General features: G+C 35.8%; 1 protein-coding gene across 2 annotated transcripts in view; it reads left to right on the forward strand.

Moving 5' to 3' along the window:
* BMPR1A (bone morphogenetic protein receptor type 1A) overlaps window positions 1-14,478 on the forward strand; it is a 74,291-nt gene extending 59,813 nt beyond the window's left edge. For both annotated transcript variants that reach the window (XM_084210058.1, XM_084210059.1), the window contains 10 exons: window positions 1,663-1,825; window positions 3,124-3,226; window positions 3,722-3,821; window positions 4,628-4,727; window positions 5,538-5,682; window positions 6,671-6,863; window positions 7,226-7,523; window positions 7,999-8,174; window positions 8,680-8,810; window positions 9,884-14,478. In XM_084210058.1, coding sequence (XP_084066184.1) covers window positions 1,663-1,825; window positions 3,124-3,226; window positions 3,722-3,821; window positions 4,628-4,727; window positions 5,538-5,682; window positions 6,671-6,863; window positions 7,226-7,523; window positions 7,999-8,174; window positions 8,680-8,810; window positions 9,884-10,009 — 1,535 coding nt within the window. In that variant the 3' untranslated portion in view covers window positions 10,010-14,478. The remainder of the gene's footprint in view (window positions 1-1,662; window positions 1,826-3,123; window positions 3,227-3,721; window positions 3,822-4,627; window positions 4,728-5,537; window positions 5,683-6,670; window positions 6,864-7,225; window positions 7,524-7,998; window positions 8,175-8,679; window positions 8,811-9,883) is intronic.
* The last annotated feature ends 2,300 nt before the right edge of the window (window positions 14,479-16,778 follow it).

Below are 16,778 nucleotides of genomic sequence, written 5' to 3' on the forward strand. Positions count from 1 at the left end.
TTGTGCAGGATTCTTCTTGGTTAAATCAGAAATACATATAACCTACCGTTATTCTAGCTGGATCTGTTCTATTCTGGATCTTGTTTCTTGTGAACAGTCTGTACAGATCAGGACTATTTTACTTGGGCATTACTGAAATACTCTTTGAAGACTACATATTAAATAAAGCACTGCTCTATGATTTCAGTGTTCAGGTAAATGGTGTATTTCTCAGGATATTCTCTTACTTGTATCCAGAAGAAGCACAGTTGCATTACTTTGCTGCATTGGACAGTGCACTAGATGTGCTTTATTAACCAGATAAGGAAATCTGCAAGTCTGCTGTTTTCAGTACAGTAGGATCAAATTTCACAAGTATTTAATTGGCTCTTGTCTGAATGACACAGTGGATGTTACAGTGGAGTGATGCAGAGGGCTCTGTCTGCAAGAGGTTTTAATGAAGTTTTTCTGGACAATTTCAAGCAAGATACAGCAGGACACTAATATTCTCATCACTCTACAGCTCATGTTTGCTAGGTTTGACAGGGAGCCCAAGAATCTGTTTGAAGACACTCTGAGTTTCCCGGTCAGGTTTCTTTTCCTTAGAAAAACTGAAACTTTTATTGTGACCTCTATTTTTTTACGTATAACTGAATCTGTAAAAGCTTCTGCTGGTCCTGACTGGCTGCTGGCTTATCTTGTCGACACTGAGCCTCACACAGAGCCTTGCTGTAATCTGTGTCAGTGCAAGTGATAGTTTGTTCACAGCTCTTCTATCTGTGTTTGATTCATACCTTGAGGATTTAGAGCCAAGGTGGTGGACAGAAAGAGATTAAAATTGTGTATGATAAAGCTGAAGGAGATGGGTAAAGATGTTCTCATCTGATATATAATCACATAGCATATTCCAAATGAGGCAGACAATGTTCATAATTTTTGTTCTGGATGTTCTTCACTAAGAAGAAAATGGATGTTTTCTTCTGAATGCCTAGATGCACAAAAGCACTTTAATAATATGATCAAGAAAGAATGATGTTTAACTCTGCTACTGTTGAGAAACTGAGGGGTACTTGGAACATGATGCAGCCCTGTTTCTATTCTGTGAAAGCTCGTTTGGATGGATGTTCATGTAATTTACTGAAATTTAATTTGCAAACAAGATTTACTTTAGCTGTGTTTTGAAGTACTAATGCATACCAAGATCAAAAAAACCAAGAGATTTTGGAGTTATTACTGCTCTTCCATGAGACTGTGAATCTATAAAAAATTACTTCAGAAAATTAGAAAATTGCATATTAAGTATGTTCAGTCAAGCATAAAATTATTCTTGTTGTGGTTATCAAGCCGTCAGCATTTTGGTTTTCTGAACACATGAATGAGAGAAACTTTTCAGAAAATTCTAACCAGTTACTCCGCTGCTTTCCTGCCCTACCTCGAAAAGAGAAAATATCTTTCAGTTTATATTGATTTTATATGGTTGGAAGATCTGCTGTTAAGGTACAAAATATGTCAGCAGGGTATTTCTAGAATAAAATTATTAACTCAGATTTCTACTATAATCTGGGGGGAGGAGATTGCCTTGTATACTTGAGTTGTAATTATTGTTGTCATGTTTTGCCTCTAAAACTCTTGAGCAGTTGTCAGAGAGATGCTAACTTTTTTTGTTGTATTTTTTGTGTCCAGGTCAAAAGCCTGACAGCATGCTTCATGGTACAGGAATGAAGACAAATTCTGACCAAAAGAAACAAGCAAATGGAGTAACACTTGCTCCAGAGGACACTTTACCTTTTCTTAAGTGCTACTGCTCAGGACATTGTCCGGATGATGCTATTAACAACACATGCATGTAAGTGTTGCATTCAGGATGGAGAGGCTCTTTGAAGAATATAATTTTGGATTTTGAGAGAGCAAACTACTTCCGGAGGCTGACCAAAGTTCTCTTAAGTGATCTGACCATAACTGATTATGTTCTGTGAGTGCTAAAACCTGTGGTCATCTCTGTTTTCACCACACCTTAGAACAATTTCCAACTGGGCATTTTAAGCCTAGCAACTGCTTTGAAGGACAGAGGTTTTAAGTAATCCTGTGGTATTTTATAGCTGGGTGAGTATTAAGTGACCCAAATCTAAGCCTTCTGACTTGACCACCTGTTTGCTTATTTCTTCACCTAGTAGTCAAAAAGGTAGTGTAAACAACATAGCCATTTACTGAGAATTCTTCTTGTTACATGTTCAGTAGTTACAGACTATGAAGAAAAGGCAGGGGAGAATAAAGAAAAGCCTGTGGACATGTAGAGACAGGAGGGAAGTTTTGTCTTTGATAGGTATAAGAATCCTAACAGACTCATGCATAGGTTGTGTGCTTGCTTAAGGTGGGGTTTTTTCATGCTCTGAAAAGTCCTTGTTTTTCTTTTTTTTCCCTCCATTTGCAATTCTATGTTCAAGGCCCTTCCGTTTCCTTCCTTAAGAATTAATATACACAGTTGAAAACATATTACTTGCTCCTGTACTTTGAGTCTTCATTTAATACAGGTTTCAGTTTCTCTAAGGTGTCACTTGGCAGTTTCTGTGGAACCCAAGGAGGTAGAATAAACTGCTGTCTTTTTAAATGTAAACACAGGCAGTAACTTGCAAACAGTTTTGAACTGAGAAAAAAATGTTCCAGTATTTCAAGCCTCTTGATATTTATTTATTGGTTTTTGTTGCCCTCTAGTGTGTGCAGTCTGTATAGGCCTTAGAAATTTTTGTCTGACCTAGCAACTGATAGGCCATTATGCTGATAATAAAGCTATTAGTTAAAAAACACAGTGTCTACGTGCAGGGTACCTTTAGGCATTGTGCTTTCCACATCTGCATTTCTTTGAATTAGTGTAATAGATTTTTGGCAAACAAAATTATTTCTAAATTGTTTTCCTTAGTATCTGTGTTGAGGGAATTAATGAATATTTGTGAGAAGGCATGCCTGTAGTGTTCCATTTGAGAATATTGTGGGGGTCTTTTATTCTCAAATTGGATGGTAACCCCTGTATTAAAGAATTTCTCTAGAAGTTTTCATTCTAGAATTCTTAATGGGTTCATGGTCAACTGATGCTGAATATTAAATGACAAAGATGCTGGTAAAGCACACGTGATATGTTTCTTGCAGAACAAATGGGCATTGCTTTGCTATCATTGAGGAGGATGAGCATGGAGAACCCACGCTTGCTTCTGGCTGCATGAAGTATGAAGGTTCAGACTTCCAGTGCAAGGTGAAATAATGAGATTTTTACCAGTGCCATACTTTTATTTTGTTTGTGTGCCACTCCTTTTTTTTATATGGCATTCTGAAGATGCTTCTAAAGCAAATACTGCTGCTATGATGAGTATAAAAGAAAAACTTCTAAAGGGATTGGGTTTTTTGTCTTAAGAGCAGTATTTACTTAACATATAGTTAACTAGTTTTGACTAAGCTCAAGACTTTTCCCATATGTTAAATAGCAACTTAAGTAGAAACTGTCTATTTCTGTGCAACAAGCGAAAAACATCTCATGAAATATAAAAAAATGCAAGATCAAATGTAGGCTCAGAGATTAGATGCTGTCTGTCTGCCACTGCAGAGTGATCTCATACATTAAATGGTGTGGTTGAAGTGCCTTTTAAATGAAATAGCTTACACTTTTGTCTGTGCTGTGTTGTAGCTGTAGCATCTCCTGTCCCCGTTTTAGCTTCAAAATCTGAATGTTCATTGAATTCTCCTTCAACAGGACTCGCCTAAAGCGCAGTTACGCCGAACAATTGAGTGCTGTCGCACTGATTTCTGCAATCAGGATTTGCAGCCAACATTGCCCCCTCTTGATAGTACAGGTAAACAACTCTTGTATGTTCACACTGCTGAGAAGTGCTGTGTAGATTCTGCTCTTCTTGATCAACAGTAGAAATAAGGGAAAATGTAATTACAGTATTGCACAAATCTGTTTTTCGCCTTACTCAGTAATTTTTATATGAAGATCTGTACTGCTCTTCATTTTCTATTTTCAGTTTTCCTTTTTTGCCACTTTCAAGTTAATCTTTTCCTCGATCAGTCACTCATGGCATTTTTATTCTTGTTCTTAGTGCGTTCATATCTTGACTGCATGTGATCTTCTGATCTCTTTTTATTCTGTTTCCACAGTCTCATCTCTTTTTCAAACATTTTTCTTAATCTCTGCTGTGCTTTTACCATTGTGAATGCCATCACAAAAAAAACTATTCAGACGTTGTTAACACTTCTTTATTGCAAATTCATTCTCTTCTTTCTGTTGTTCCCAGTGAAAAGAGTTTGTTTTCATGCACTGACTTATTCATTGCTAGGCAAGTTGTATTGGTCTAACTTGTTGCTTTATGTCTTTTCAGAATCTTACTGCTCTAAATCCTTAATGTCTTTTCTGACAAACTAGCAGGAGTCAACCAAAACTGGCAACTCCAAAATCTCAAGCTGAATTTATTTTTTTTTGTCATCCAAATTAATTTATCTTTGCTTTTGTGGTATAAATACTTACTTTGATACACAATATATGAAACCATATCTAAATAAACTGTTTACAATATATGTTTAATTAATAGACTTTGGAAACTCTCCTTTTTTTCCTTTCTATTTTTTCTTCCTTTTTTTTTCTTTTTTTGTCAAATAGATGGACTTTTTGATGGCAGCATTCGTTGGATGGCAGTGTTGATTTCTATGGCAGTCTGCATAATTGTCATGGTCATCTTACTTAGCTGCTTTTGTTACAAGTAAGAAAGCACTTTCTTTGTTAGCAACACTTAATTTTGCACATCAGTGTAAACAGAACAGTTATTTTGCTAATGTACTCAGTTATAATCATATGTAGATTGGAAACAGTTGTAACCTAATTTTACATTTCTGTGGGTAGCAGTTTCCATCACTAGGTAAAATGAAATGTTCATAGCAGAGAATTTAAGTGAGTTTGATCCTTTCCTCTGGGTACAAAGTATTTACAGTTTTGCAAGCTACACATAACTTCGATGCTATAGCAGCTGGTAAACAGGAATATCATCATGGTTTTTATGCCTTTGGGTCCTCAGTCACTTTCAATAGTTAAATTTCATCTGCTTCTGAGATTTTGTGCTGAGTTTCAAAACTAAGTAATTGTCCAGCAGAGCTATGGCCGATCATTCAGGTGCTTCTGTTAGCACCAGCCCTGTGCTGGAGGTGTTCACTGTTCTAGCAGTTTCCAAGGCTTGTGTCAGCCTCAGATGCTGTGGTTCAGGGTTCTGTCTGTTCATTTAACCCAAAATCAGTAATGTTGTGCTGGTAACTCTGGCTGAGAGTTGAGTATTAAAAATGGTGGGTTTCTACGTCAATGATAGTCAGCTGACAAACCTGTACATGCATTACAACAGCTTCTTAACATTAAAAAGTTATATAGGTTACATTTCAGGAAAAGAAAAAGTGCAGTAACATCTGCTTCTCTCTTTATTCTTTTGAGAAGGTGTGTATATTTAAATAGCTCATTTCCTAGATTAGTTTGTTACATATTTTGAGTGTTTTGGAGTTCAGCTTAACTTCTGTTACTTTTGCAGACATTACTGTAAGTCGATGGCAAAGAGGCACTGTTATAATCGTGACCTGGAACAAGATGAAGCATTTATTCCAGCTGGGGAGTCATTAAAAGACCTTATTGACCAGTCACAGAGTTCTGGGAGTGGATCAGGACTACCACTGTTGGTTAGTCATAAACTTCAGATTTTTCTTTAGTGAATTTCTCTCCATCACATACAAAGTTTGGTTTGGATCTATTGCCTAGAACAAAGTTGTTTGCTCATACAAAATGGTAATTTTTTTATATGCTGTTATGATGAAAGTGAGGTACAAACTGAACATTTAAAGCCCATCTTCACACAGTTAATTAAAATGAAGTGTCAGATATGTTAAAAAATCTGTTGGCATCCGCAGAATTCAAAGCAAACTTAGAGCCTACAGCTATTAAGATAAAAATACAAGAAATGGTGAATGTAAGTATCAAATCAAGTGAACTCTGCTTTTATTTTCTTAGTATCCACTAACCATTAAAATAGAAAAGCCAGAGAGGGACTTCTTACAATGGCATATAGCGATAGGACAAAGGGAAATTACTTTAAATTGAGAGTAGGTTTAGATGGGATATTAGGAAGAAATTCTTCACTGAGAATGTTGAGGCACTGGAACAGGCTGTCACAGAAGCTGTGGATGCTCCATCCCTGGCAGTGTTCAGTCTCAGTCTGGATAGGGCTTTGAGCAACCTGTTCTAGTGGAAGGTGTCCCCACCCATGACAGAGGGGTTGGAAGTAGATGATCTTTAGAGTTTCCAACTCAAACCGTTTTGTGATTATTATTTATAATTTTGTTCATTCACCATCCTGTATAATACTTGCATAAAAATCAGCCAGTAAGACAGATGACTATTTATAATCAGAAATAAAATGCAAGAGAACATACCCTTCAGTTAGAAGTTGAGATTACTTAAATCTTTTTCAGTTTTTTTAATAACTTGGATGCACAATAATGAGTTTAAAATTGGAATGGAAAAAAATTCATGGAAAAAATTTTACAATGGTATTTAGCTTTAAAGTAATCCAAGCTTGACAAGCACCCTAGTCAGGTACTTTTGGTTAACTGATGGCTTTCCCGTCTCCATCTTATACCCTCTTCTTATTTTTTTTTTCTTCTTCCTTAGGTTCAGCGCACTATTGCCAAACAAATTCAGATGGTGAGGCAAGTTGGAAAAGGACGATATGGTGAAGTGTGGATGGGCAAATGGAGGGGTGAAAAAGTGGCAGTCAAGGTGTTTTTCACCACTGAAGAAGCTAGCTGGTTCAGAGAAACAGAGATTTACCAAACTGTTCTCATGCGACACGAAAACATCCTTGGTAAGACAGCAGAACATTTCTTGGCTGCTGCAGGGTGGAGGAGGAGGAGCTCTTACTAGGTGGCTTGAGGGGTCTTCTGTGGAATCACCAGATGGGTTATTCCCTTAATGTGCTCTAATAAAAAGGTACTCAAAGTATAGAATTTTGCTGCTTTTGGTTGGAAATATATCTGCAATCTCTTTGCTGAAAGGCTGGACTGGTAACCTTACAGAATCAGAGGTTCTATATGGTTAGTTTTCATAAGGGCAACACATACTTTCTGCTACAATACAAGAAAATACAGCTTTAAGGATTATCACTAAGTCTACTACACAAAAATTTTGTGTACAAATAAATAGTAACTTGGTTTATATGTTTCATAGGTTTCATAGCAGCAGATATTAAAGGCACTGGCTCCTGGACACAGCTTTACTTGATCACAGATTATCATGAAAATGGATCATTGTATGATTTTCTGAAGTGCACAACTCTGGACAACAGGGCTCTGCTCAAACTGGCCTATTCTGCTGCATGTGGCCTCTGCCACCTGCACACAGAAATCTATGGGACACAAGGCAAGCCTGCAATTGCACACAGGGACCTGAAGAGTAAAAACATCTTGATAAAGAAAAACGGAACCTGCTGCATTGCAGACTTGGGTCTTGCAGTCAAGTTTAACAGGTAACAAATCCTCTGTCATGGGAAAACTTTCATGTCATTTTTTTATTTAATGCACCAGATACCCAGTTTAGAAAGGCAGATGGAATCATTTGATTGTGTGTTTTCGGGGGTTTTTTTCCAGTTTTGAGGGTAAAATGTAGTTCTTGAAAGCTGGTAAACATCATGGGTTGTTAAGAAACAATGAAAATACTCTTATGGAAAAAAATTTTGTAGGGGAAATGGAGACTAATTTTTTTATTCAAAACTAGCCTTTCATAGTAATTGCAATCATGTAAGTTCTTCATAGGAAATTTGAACAGCATATAGGTAGTTGAAACTTAATTGAAGATGTGATACTTTAATAATATTATTGAAATACTTTTATTAGTTTCAGTTCTATGGAGACAGAGACTTGTCTTTTTAGTGGTTGTGCCATGCAGGATTTCATACCTTGTAACTGTCTACAGTTCAGTAACTTGCTAATGTTTTCATATAGTGACACAAATGAAGTTGACGTTCCCTTGAACACCAGAGTGGGAACGAAACGTTACATGGCTCCGGAAGTCCTGGATGAAAGCCTGAATAAAAACCATTTCCAGCCATACATCATGGCTGACATCTACAGTTTTGGGCTGATCATCTGGGAAATGGCTCGGCGCTGTGTCACAGGAGGTAAACTTTTCTATATTCTGTGTAAAATCTGCCAGGCCCTTCCCTCACTCTAGTAATGCTTCACCGGGAAATAATATAATTAGCTAGCTGTGTCATTAGGCTTGTATTCTTTGAAAGCAGTAGTAATAGTCTGACAAATATTTTTGTGACTCATTCTGGCTTTTCTTTTACTCTTCTTTTGTATCCTTATGCATCTTCACCTGTACTCTTCCACCTTATATTTCTCTGTGGTTCTTTCTAGCATGTAGTAGATTAGAAAAAGCTAAAGCTAGCATTTGGTATCAAAATCAAAGGCACTACAAGGAATTATCATAGCTACTAAAGTTAATAATCATAATATTGGAGCTTTTATGGTAAATTATTGTTGTTGTGAAATTTTCACATTTTTACCACAGTAAAACAGCGTGGCAGAAAGTTAGTTTTTGTTCCTAGCTAAAGAAATCCAAGAGTAGATATGTAGATTTATTTATTTTAATTGTTCCTAATCTTTCACAATGATCTCCAGGTATTGTTGAAGAGTACCAGTTGCCATATTATGACATGGTGCCAAATGATCCATCCTATGAGGACATGAGAGAAGTGGTGTGTGTCAAACGCCTGCGCCCAGTGGTATCGAACAGATGGAACAGCGATGAAGTGAGTGTGCTCAGAGGAAAAGCTGCTTCAGATTGTTCATTAATATGGGGTGGTATTTTAGGTTAATAAATACCAAAGTGTTGTAAAGTAGGACTGCATTCACACATTCTGATACTTTGAAAACCTCATAGCAATAATAGGAGAAAGAAATGCTTGAGATCAATTCAAAATACTGTACTTTTTTATGTATCTTTTCAGTGATCTGAAGGGAAGATAGCCTTAAGCAGCATGCAAGTATATGAATACTGCTCTACTGAAGATCATGTATTTTAGATAGTGGAATATATTCAGAGTTTATTTGGAGCTAAAACTTAAATTATTTTTTAATTCATTTTATTAGTCTTAATAGATATAGCTTATTGGTTTGGGGCATAAGATATTTCCTGAAAGATGAAGCAGTTCCTTTGTGGATTTTTGCTTCCTTTTTTTCCTTTTTTATTGTTACATCCCAGGACAATCTGTGATATAACTAAAATACTCTTGTTTATATGTGTTTTTAAAGGGCCTCAGCTTGAACACAGTAAATAAGACATAACTATTTCACATAGCAAATTAAATATGCCATATCCATTCTTCCTCAAGTCCTTGACTTCTATGAATTACCAGTTTTCTTTTTTTTTTTTTTTTTTTTGACTGCTGAAAGAACTGTTGTCACATCTTCATTTTCCCTGAAAGAGTTGTCTATGGTTTTGCAGCCATATATGTGGAGATAATTCTGTTTATTCCTGCTATACTTGTGCCACTGTTCTTGAGTTGTACAGAAAGCTTCTGGTAATGCATCATTGAGGGACTAAATCAACACTACCATTAGTTCCAGTTACCGTAAATACTAAGCAGTGAGGGGGTGGGATAAAAAGGATTGGCATGTGGATGTTGGGGTTGGGGTGTTTTGGGGTTTTTTCCTTCAGTAGATCTCTTAATAATAGTTTTCTACCAACAATTTTGCAGAAAATTTGGAAGTTGCACATTTTTGAACTTGGAAGTTCTATAATTTGAGCTTGACAGTGAACCAGAATTATACCTTTGGGTGTAGCAGTTGTTTCAATAGCATGCCTTTGTTTTTTCTTCTGCAGTGTTTAAGAGCAATATTGAAGTTGATGTCTGAATGCTGGGCTCATAATCCTGCCTCAAGGCTCACTGCCTTGAGGATCAAGAAGACACTTGCCAAGATGGTGGAATCACAAGATGTAAAGATTTGACATAGGAAATTGACTTTGGAGAGCAAAGCTGGACTCCCTAGATCTTTTCACTCAAACATGGGTGAGGAAGATAAAAATAGAGAAGAGGAAATAACTGAGATTCAGTATATTTTCTCAGCACACTTCTGCAGGCTGCTAATGAAATCTTTCAGTACTTCATAGACCATGATACTGAGAGCCTCTATACACTACGTGCTACGTATATGGACAGCCTTGAGAAAATACATGTTTTGTTTTGGTTTGAGCTGCATTGAGACTTCAGTCATACTTAGTGAGTCTCCAGTAAAACTCTGGGTACTGAATTGAATGTTCAGATTACAGTGCTTTCTGTGAAAGCCTAACAAGCTATATGGATTCAACAGAGATGGAGAATATAAGCTTTTTTTGTTTTGCCTTCTACCTGATAAAACCTAGTCAATCCATACCAAGTTTTGGTGAAACAGCCTGTAGGTTATTAATCTGTTTGTGATACTACTCAGTTTAACAGTTCTTTATGCCTTTATGTGTGTGCCAGGATTATTTTGCTGTCATTTGGAATATATAAGAAACCATTTAAATGAACAAAGTTTTATGGTCAGGGCTCCATGCATTTTGTGGCTCCACAATCAGAGATTTGCTATTGAATATTGAATCTTTTGCCATTAAGTTATCTTCAGAAATCTCAGTTTTAGCTTTTTTTTTCTGTTTTTTATTTGGTCACAAGGAGAACTGCAAAAATGTGAACGTTAATTCATTAAGAAATGCCTACCCAAATCTGTAAGGAGCTTGAAAAAATCTCTTCTAGAGATGTAGGCTGCTTTGGTCATCTCACTTGCAGTCTAGAGAGAGCTTCATCATTGGATCCCTGATATATGTCATATTTTTTCACAGTGCCACATGCAACCAGCATTTTTGCCATAGAATACTTTACATCTTAGCAGAAAGACTGTTGGTGATGTGTTTTGCCTCCCTGCTGTACTGGGACTCTGATAGGTGTCTGTCAGGCTCTCAATTTCTTCCCACAAAGGAAGGGATTTGTCAGATCTACCATGTGCTCTTTCATCGTTTGACAAAACTAGGCAGAAGGTGAGTTTTGAAAGGCTTGAGAACAAGTCCAGTCTACAGACACAAAAGAGGGAAGGCAGGAAGCTCTGGGTGCTCTGAAGATCAGAGAATGCAGTAAAGGGTCAAGACCAGGAGAAGTGAGTACGTGAACTGTTGAAGATCAATCAGATCCACAGCGTGCAGAAGATTTGGAGCTGGGTTGCTCTGATGTAGACGCAGGAGGCCACATCTGTGAGCCACTTAGTGGAAGTCAAGATTTGAGACAAGGTAAATCAGTGGGTGTTAGAAGTTCTAGTTAAGTTTGGGAGGAACGGCATTGAAATTAAATCATGAAGATACAGTAAGTTAGCACAATTGTAAAACTTTGTTTTATTGTGCCAACTGTTCAACCTTCATGAGAAACTGAAGTTCCCCCATTTTCACCACTGACCCACACAAGGTGTATAGAAGCCAGAACCCTCCATGAGGTTACTGTAAAGTAGAATTATTGATTTATAACTCCTTCGGCACTTCTACTTGAAAGTTAGAAAATAGTACCATAACTCAAGTTGAAGCTTCAAAGCATGAATCATCTGAAGATTGAACACACAGTATTGGAACCATTGAATCAATTTGATAATTTAAGTGCCTATAATTTTGTACTGTAAATCTTGTTCTAGATAACTTTAAAAAGGGAAATTATTTATACAGTGTGTTTTGTGCTTTAGTAAAAAAAAAAATACAATAAATACCTAGTCCTAGGTACATCTGTACAATTAGATATATGCACACACACATGCCATAGTTGAGATTTGAAGAAAAAAGTTAAGAATAATACCAGAATTGATGAAATTGTTAAAACTTCAGATTGATTTATGCCAGATTATTTGTTGTCTTAAAATATTTACATAGAGATTGTTTTGATGTGTTTAAATTTCCCTTGAAAATACAACTGATACAAAGCAATGTAACACAGAAGTAATGTGATTTATGTACAATTACAACCTTTTAGCATGTTACCTTTTTGTTTTAATCCTGTAGTTCCCATAATGTAAATGGTCAGGAAAAAAATTGCAGTATTTTTATTTTCTATTGTGATGTACAGGCTTTATTTAACAGTTCTACATATTTTATAGAAAACTAGCTATTTCAAGGGACTTTTTTTTTAAAATAAAGTCATTACTTTTGTTTAGTAATGCCTTTAAGTATTAATATGTATTCTGGCTGAGAAGTTCATAGGTATGTCAATTTTAACTTATTTGAAAACAGCAAGAGATTTATGATATTGTGCCACAATCCTCATGATAAAGGGCTCTTTAAAAAAGTTTCTCCGTCCATTGCCAAGAAATTTATCATGATTTTGAAATTGTTAATCATGTCTTCGCACATAATTTTTGCACAGGTAGTTGGAAAATTTTTGGTATAAGCCAAAAAAAGTAAGGGATAAGCTTTTTTTTTTTCTTCTCTAGAATTTTTATTAATAAGAAGGAAAAAAATGTTTATGTAGGTACCCTGCTAGCTTAAACTTTCAGAGCATGAAGATCAGACTAAATTAACCCCATCCTATGTAGAATATTTTGTCATTTCTTTTAGAATTTGTCACATCATCATTTGCTGTAAACATGTTTTGTGAATTTTTTTTTAGTTCATTTTTTCCAGCTCTTCAGGAACCCCCTTCTGGAAGTATGAATTTCAATAATTTGTAAATTTTCACTTATTTTCTTTTCCATTGTTTAGGTATTGCAAGGCAGCAATAGTATGGTTAGACACCTTAGGACCTAAATTGATTTTTTTCACATTTACTTTAACACAGAGGGAGCCAACTGCTGCAAAGATGATTTTTTGAGAGGGAATTTTTTTTTTTTTTTTGCCTTAAACCTAATTTGTCAGCACTTCAGTTACTCTGTTCATACTCAAATGTATCATGCATGTGTAGTTCTTGCTGTGCTGAACAGCAGCTGCCTTGATTCTGATACTCTACAAAGCATTAACACTAAAGGATGTCTAAACTGATATGTAATCATTTGGGGGGAAAAAAATGTGCTCTAAGCCAAGCCATTAATTTTTACTTAACTAAGTATAATTAATGCAGACTCCAAAGGTAAGTTGTTGCTTTATGCAATCCTGTAGTGTTCAGAAGCCTTTAAGTTCAGAGAGGGTAATAAGATTCTTCTATTGGACTGTGATTAATCTCATTTTTGGTAGTCAAAATTTTAAGCATTTGTCATTCGAAAAAATATCCTCCAAAACTGGCAAATGTGGTTGAGGTTTTGGTTTGTTTTTTTTTTTTTTTATACAAAAATCAACTGTGTGGAAAATACCTTGGGGAGTATCAAGACTGTGCCTTGGAAGTTCTTAAACACTCAAATGGAGGGACTTTTATGTTTATTGAACCTGTTCCATGTGATTTTAGATGGAAATAATGGGAATCATTTGATTTGTTACAGCAACTAAAAGGAAAGTATTTGTGTTCCTGGTTAACTTGTAAATTCCACCAGAAATGTGGTATTCCTATAGAGAAAATTAGGCTTACATTCTGAGTTTATTCTGGATTTTACTTAATGTATTTTTTCCTCAAGAAACAGTTTTCCCAATATCCATCACTTTTTCTGAATTATTTTCTTAATTAGCCTATTTTGAGGTCTTGAATGAAATGTAAAATTAATATTTTAAGTTACCTCCATAGTAGTCTAGAATCAAATTTTAGATCTTGATCTAAATGACCATTTGAATGTGTTTATAAAAGAAATCATTTGGATACATTTCATCTACTCTGTCTTAAAAAGACTGTATTTTAATGGTCTAAAAGTGTTTGAAGAGCAGAGATATAAAGTTAATAAACATTCTTTTGCTATTGCAGATATTTTTAAAGGGAAGTTACACGCTCATCTTCTGTGAAATCTTAGAATGTTTTAGCCTTTGCTCACTCTCCTGACAGTGCCTCTGAGTTCAATCTTTATCCTGTGCCCACAGTCTTTATTCCAAGTAGGGGTGATGTCTAGAAGCAGCTGGCAGTGTTGCACAGTCCAGTCCTTATGAAACCATGGTGCTCAGCCTTAGTTGTACAGCAGAAGTAGAGGGCACATTACTTCTGGTTTTTCAACAAATCTAATGTAATTGTTGCTTTGTGATATTTTACTGTTGAATGCAATTATAGAAGCCCACATCATGTAGTGACATTTGTGCTCTGACATGACATGCCCAAAATGAAATGTACTATATTGTATACAAGAAGAATAAATAACATTGTAGTTAACCTGGAGAAGATGTAAATAAAATATGAAAGAAGAGTGGAACAAGACAAATGGTCACACTCTTGTGTGTGTTATATGCCAGAAGTGTAGAATACTACTTTAAAAATGTAACACACTAATGTATTTTGTACAGCATCTGCTTTAGAAGGTGCCTTATTGAGTTTACCATGAATTGCTTGTTCTGTACACAGATTATGTCCAATGTATCATTTTTAAGTAAATAACCTTATTTTAGTACACATTAGTAATGTGTTTTGTTACTATAAGATTTTGCCTTAAAAATGTAACAACTTGGAAATCCTAATACTGTAACTAAATAATTCCCTACTTTTTCATACCTCGTTTATGTTTTTTTTCCCCCCACAGTAACTTGTTAATTACTGCTTTTATTTTTCAATGATATTGAAAATTATTTGGTGGTCTCTAAGTTCAAGCTTTTTATTCCTTGCACGATATTTAAATTTGGGTGCAACAGTAAAAAACAGTGTTTCCTTCTCCTGACTTTTATCCCTGTGTTATAGCAAAGCCAAAAGCAAGTCAAAATCAAATAATACTTTTATTTGAACACATGCAGGTTCCCTACATGTTGGTTTTATCCATATAAATTTGCCTCAAGCTTACCAGGTAAGAACAGAAAAAAATAAAAGGATGGGGAATTTTGTAATTGCTTTTTGTTCCCTCATTGTACAACATTCTTTTTGCATAATAGTATCCAAATTAAGATATTTGAGTTTAATATGTGTATGTACTGCAAAAACATGCAGGTGCTTCTCTGTATCCTGCTAAATTTACTCTGGTTTTTATGATCCAAGCAAATGAAGACCAGTCAAGGAAATATCTCACCTGTGAGTACTATGAAGAGAGTGTCAGAATTTGTTTTCTCATTGCAAAAATGTATTGGCTTCTACTCTCCATAGAGTCCACCTTTAGTTTACAAGGAGAAAGAAGTAAGATCAGTTTCTGTTCTCTTTTTGCATTTAATCAGGAATAATCTTAGATTTAAATACATATTTTTTACAGTAGCTAGAAAGGTTTTATATCTGAGCATCATAAAAACTGTTACCAGTATATTATAATTATAAGCCTTGGTTTGTTTTCCCTATACAATCAAGTGTTAAATTCTTGCAGTATAATTCTGGAAAGTGCAGTAGAAAGATCAGCAATGTAGTTTCAAACCTTTCTGTCCTTAACACATAATACCAGGACATGCAAGAAGATTTGGTTTCCTTAAATTAGTATCTTGGCAAAGCAAACCTTTTTCCCATGGTTGTGGCTATTTTGGAATGGATTGTCTTCACTGGTTGCAGTGGTCGTGGTTGGATTTAAAACTGGGATTTCAGGTTAGCGTTGCAGGAGGACATTAGGAAAATTGTGGGTAAGTGTTTGCAGCTGTGCGTGTTCTAATGAGCAGCTTTCCTCTCGGTGTTGCTTCGTGAAATGGCCACGCGGTGGTGCTGTGTCCGAAAGAAAGGATTCGAAAAGAAATTCCGGCGTTTTGAGACATGAAAATAAGTTCTACTGCCTGCTAGTAATAAATACCAAAATGGTCTCCCTTTTAAATGAGTGGGTTTGACCACTATACAAAATATGTTACTGATGATTTTGCATCAGTATCTAAGAGGTGAAACAGCAGTAATGTGTGAAATGTGAAACATTTCAGTGAAATGTGTAAACACTGTACATGGATGTTTTGTGGGCATACCAAAAATCACACTGAGTAGTTAGCAAACTGAATCACAAGCTTTTAAATAAATAGCAGAAGTATCACTAAGTTCAGAAAGGATCAGATATAATTCTATTAATGTTCTTAATTGCTCCTGCAGTTTTATCTTCACATTTCCCCAGAACACCACTTTGGTCTTTGTCACTGCTGTGAATGCAGTAGATCAGTATCAGCTCTGAATCTGAGCTGGGAAAGGACCACTGCTGTGGGCTGACCACCTCCTGAGTCTGCTACATGAGGAGACCTCCATGGGCTTCAGACTCTGGCTTGATGTGGATATTATCTGCAGAATTCAGGCATTGCTGGATCTAGAGAAAGTAAAATTGTTTATATATGATACAGTCAGTACTTGAATTTGGAGTACAGTAAGGAGATTGTCTTATTAATGGGAAAAAATATTTTAGGAGGCTTTAATTTTAAAATGTACTATAAGATACTGACAGGCATAACGCAGCAGATCAGTAACAAAGTAATTCCATGAAGGCACTAAGATGCACAGCTTTCTACCTTATTACAAAGCTTGGTGGTTTTATCTGGAAATACAGAAGCTTGAAGCAGTGACAGTGTTTTCTGGCAGGTTTCTAGGAAGTACTAAAACCTGTTGGAAGCTTTTATTTTTGAATATGAGTGTCAGATTGACATTACATATATCTGTATCTTGAAGTGAGCACATATTTCTGTGCCTATTGCTGCTTGGCCATGAGGCACATTAGTCTAGTCAGCGTGCTGTAAGGAAAACTGAAGCCCTTACAGGCAACTCTTCCTAGTG

The sequence above is a fragment of the Fringilla coelebs genome (genome assembly GCF_963513975.1).
Source record: "Fringilla coelebs genome assembly, chromosome: 8".
In the NCBI taxonomy this organism is placed as follows: domain Eukaryota; kingdom Metazoa; phylum Chordata; class Aves; order Passeriformes; family Fringillidae; genus Fringilla; species Fringilla coelebs.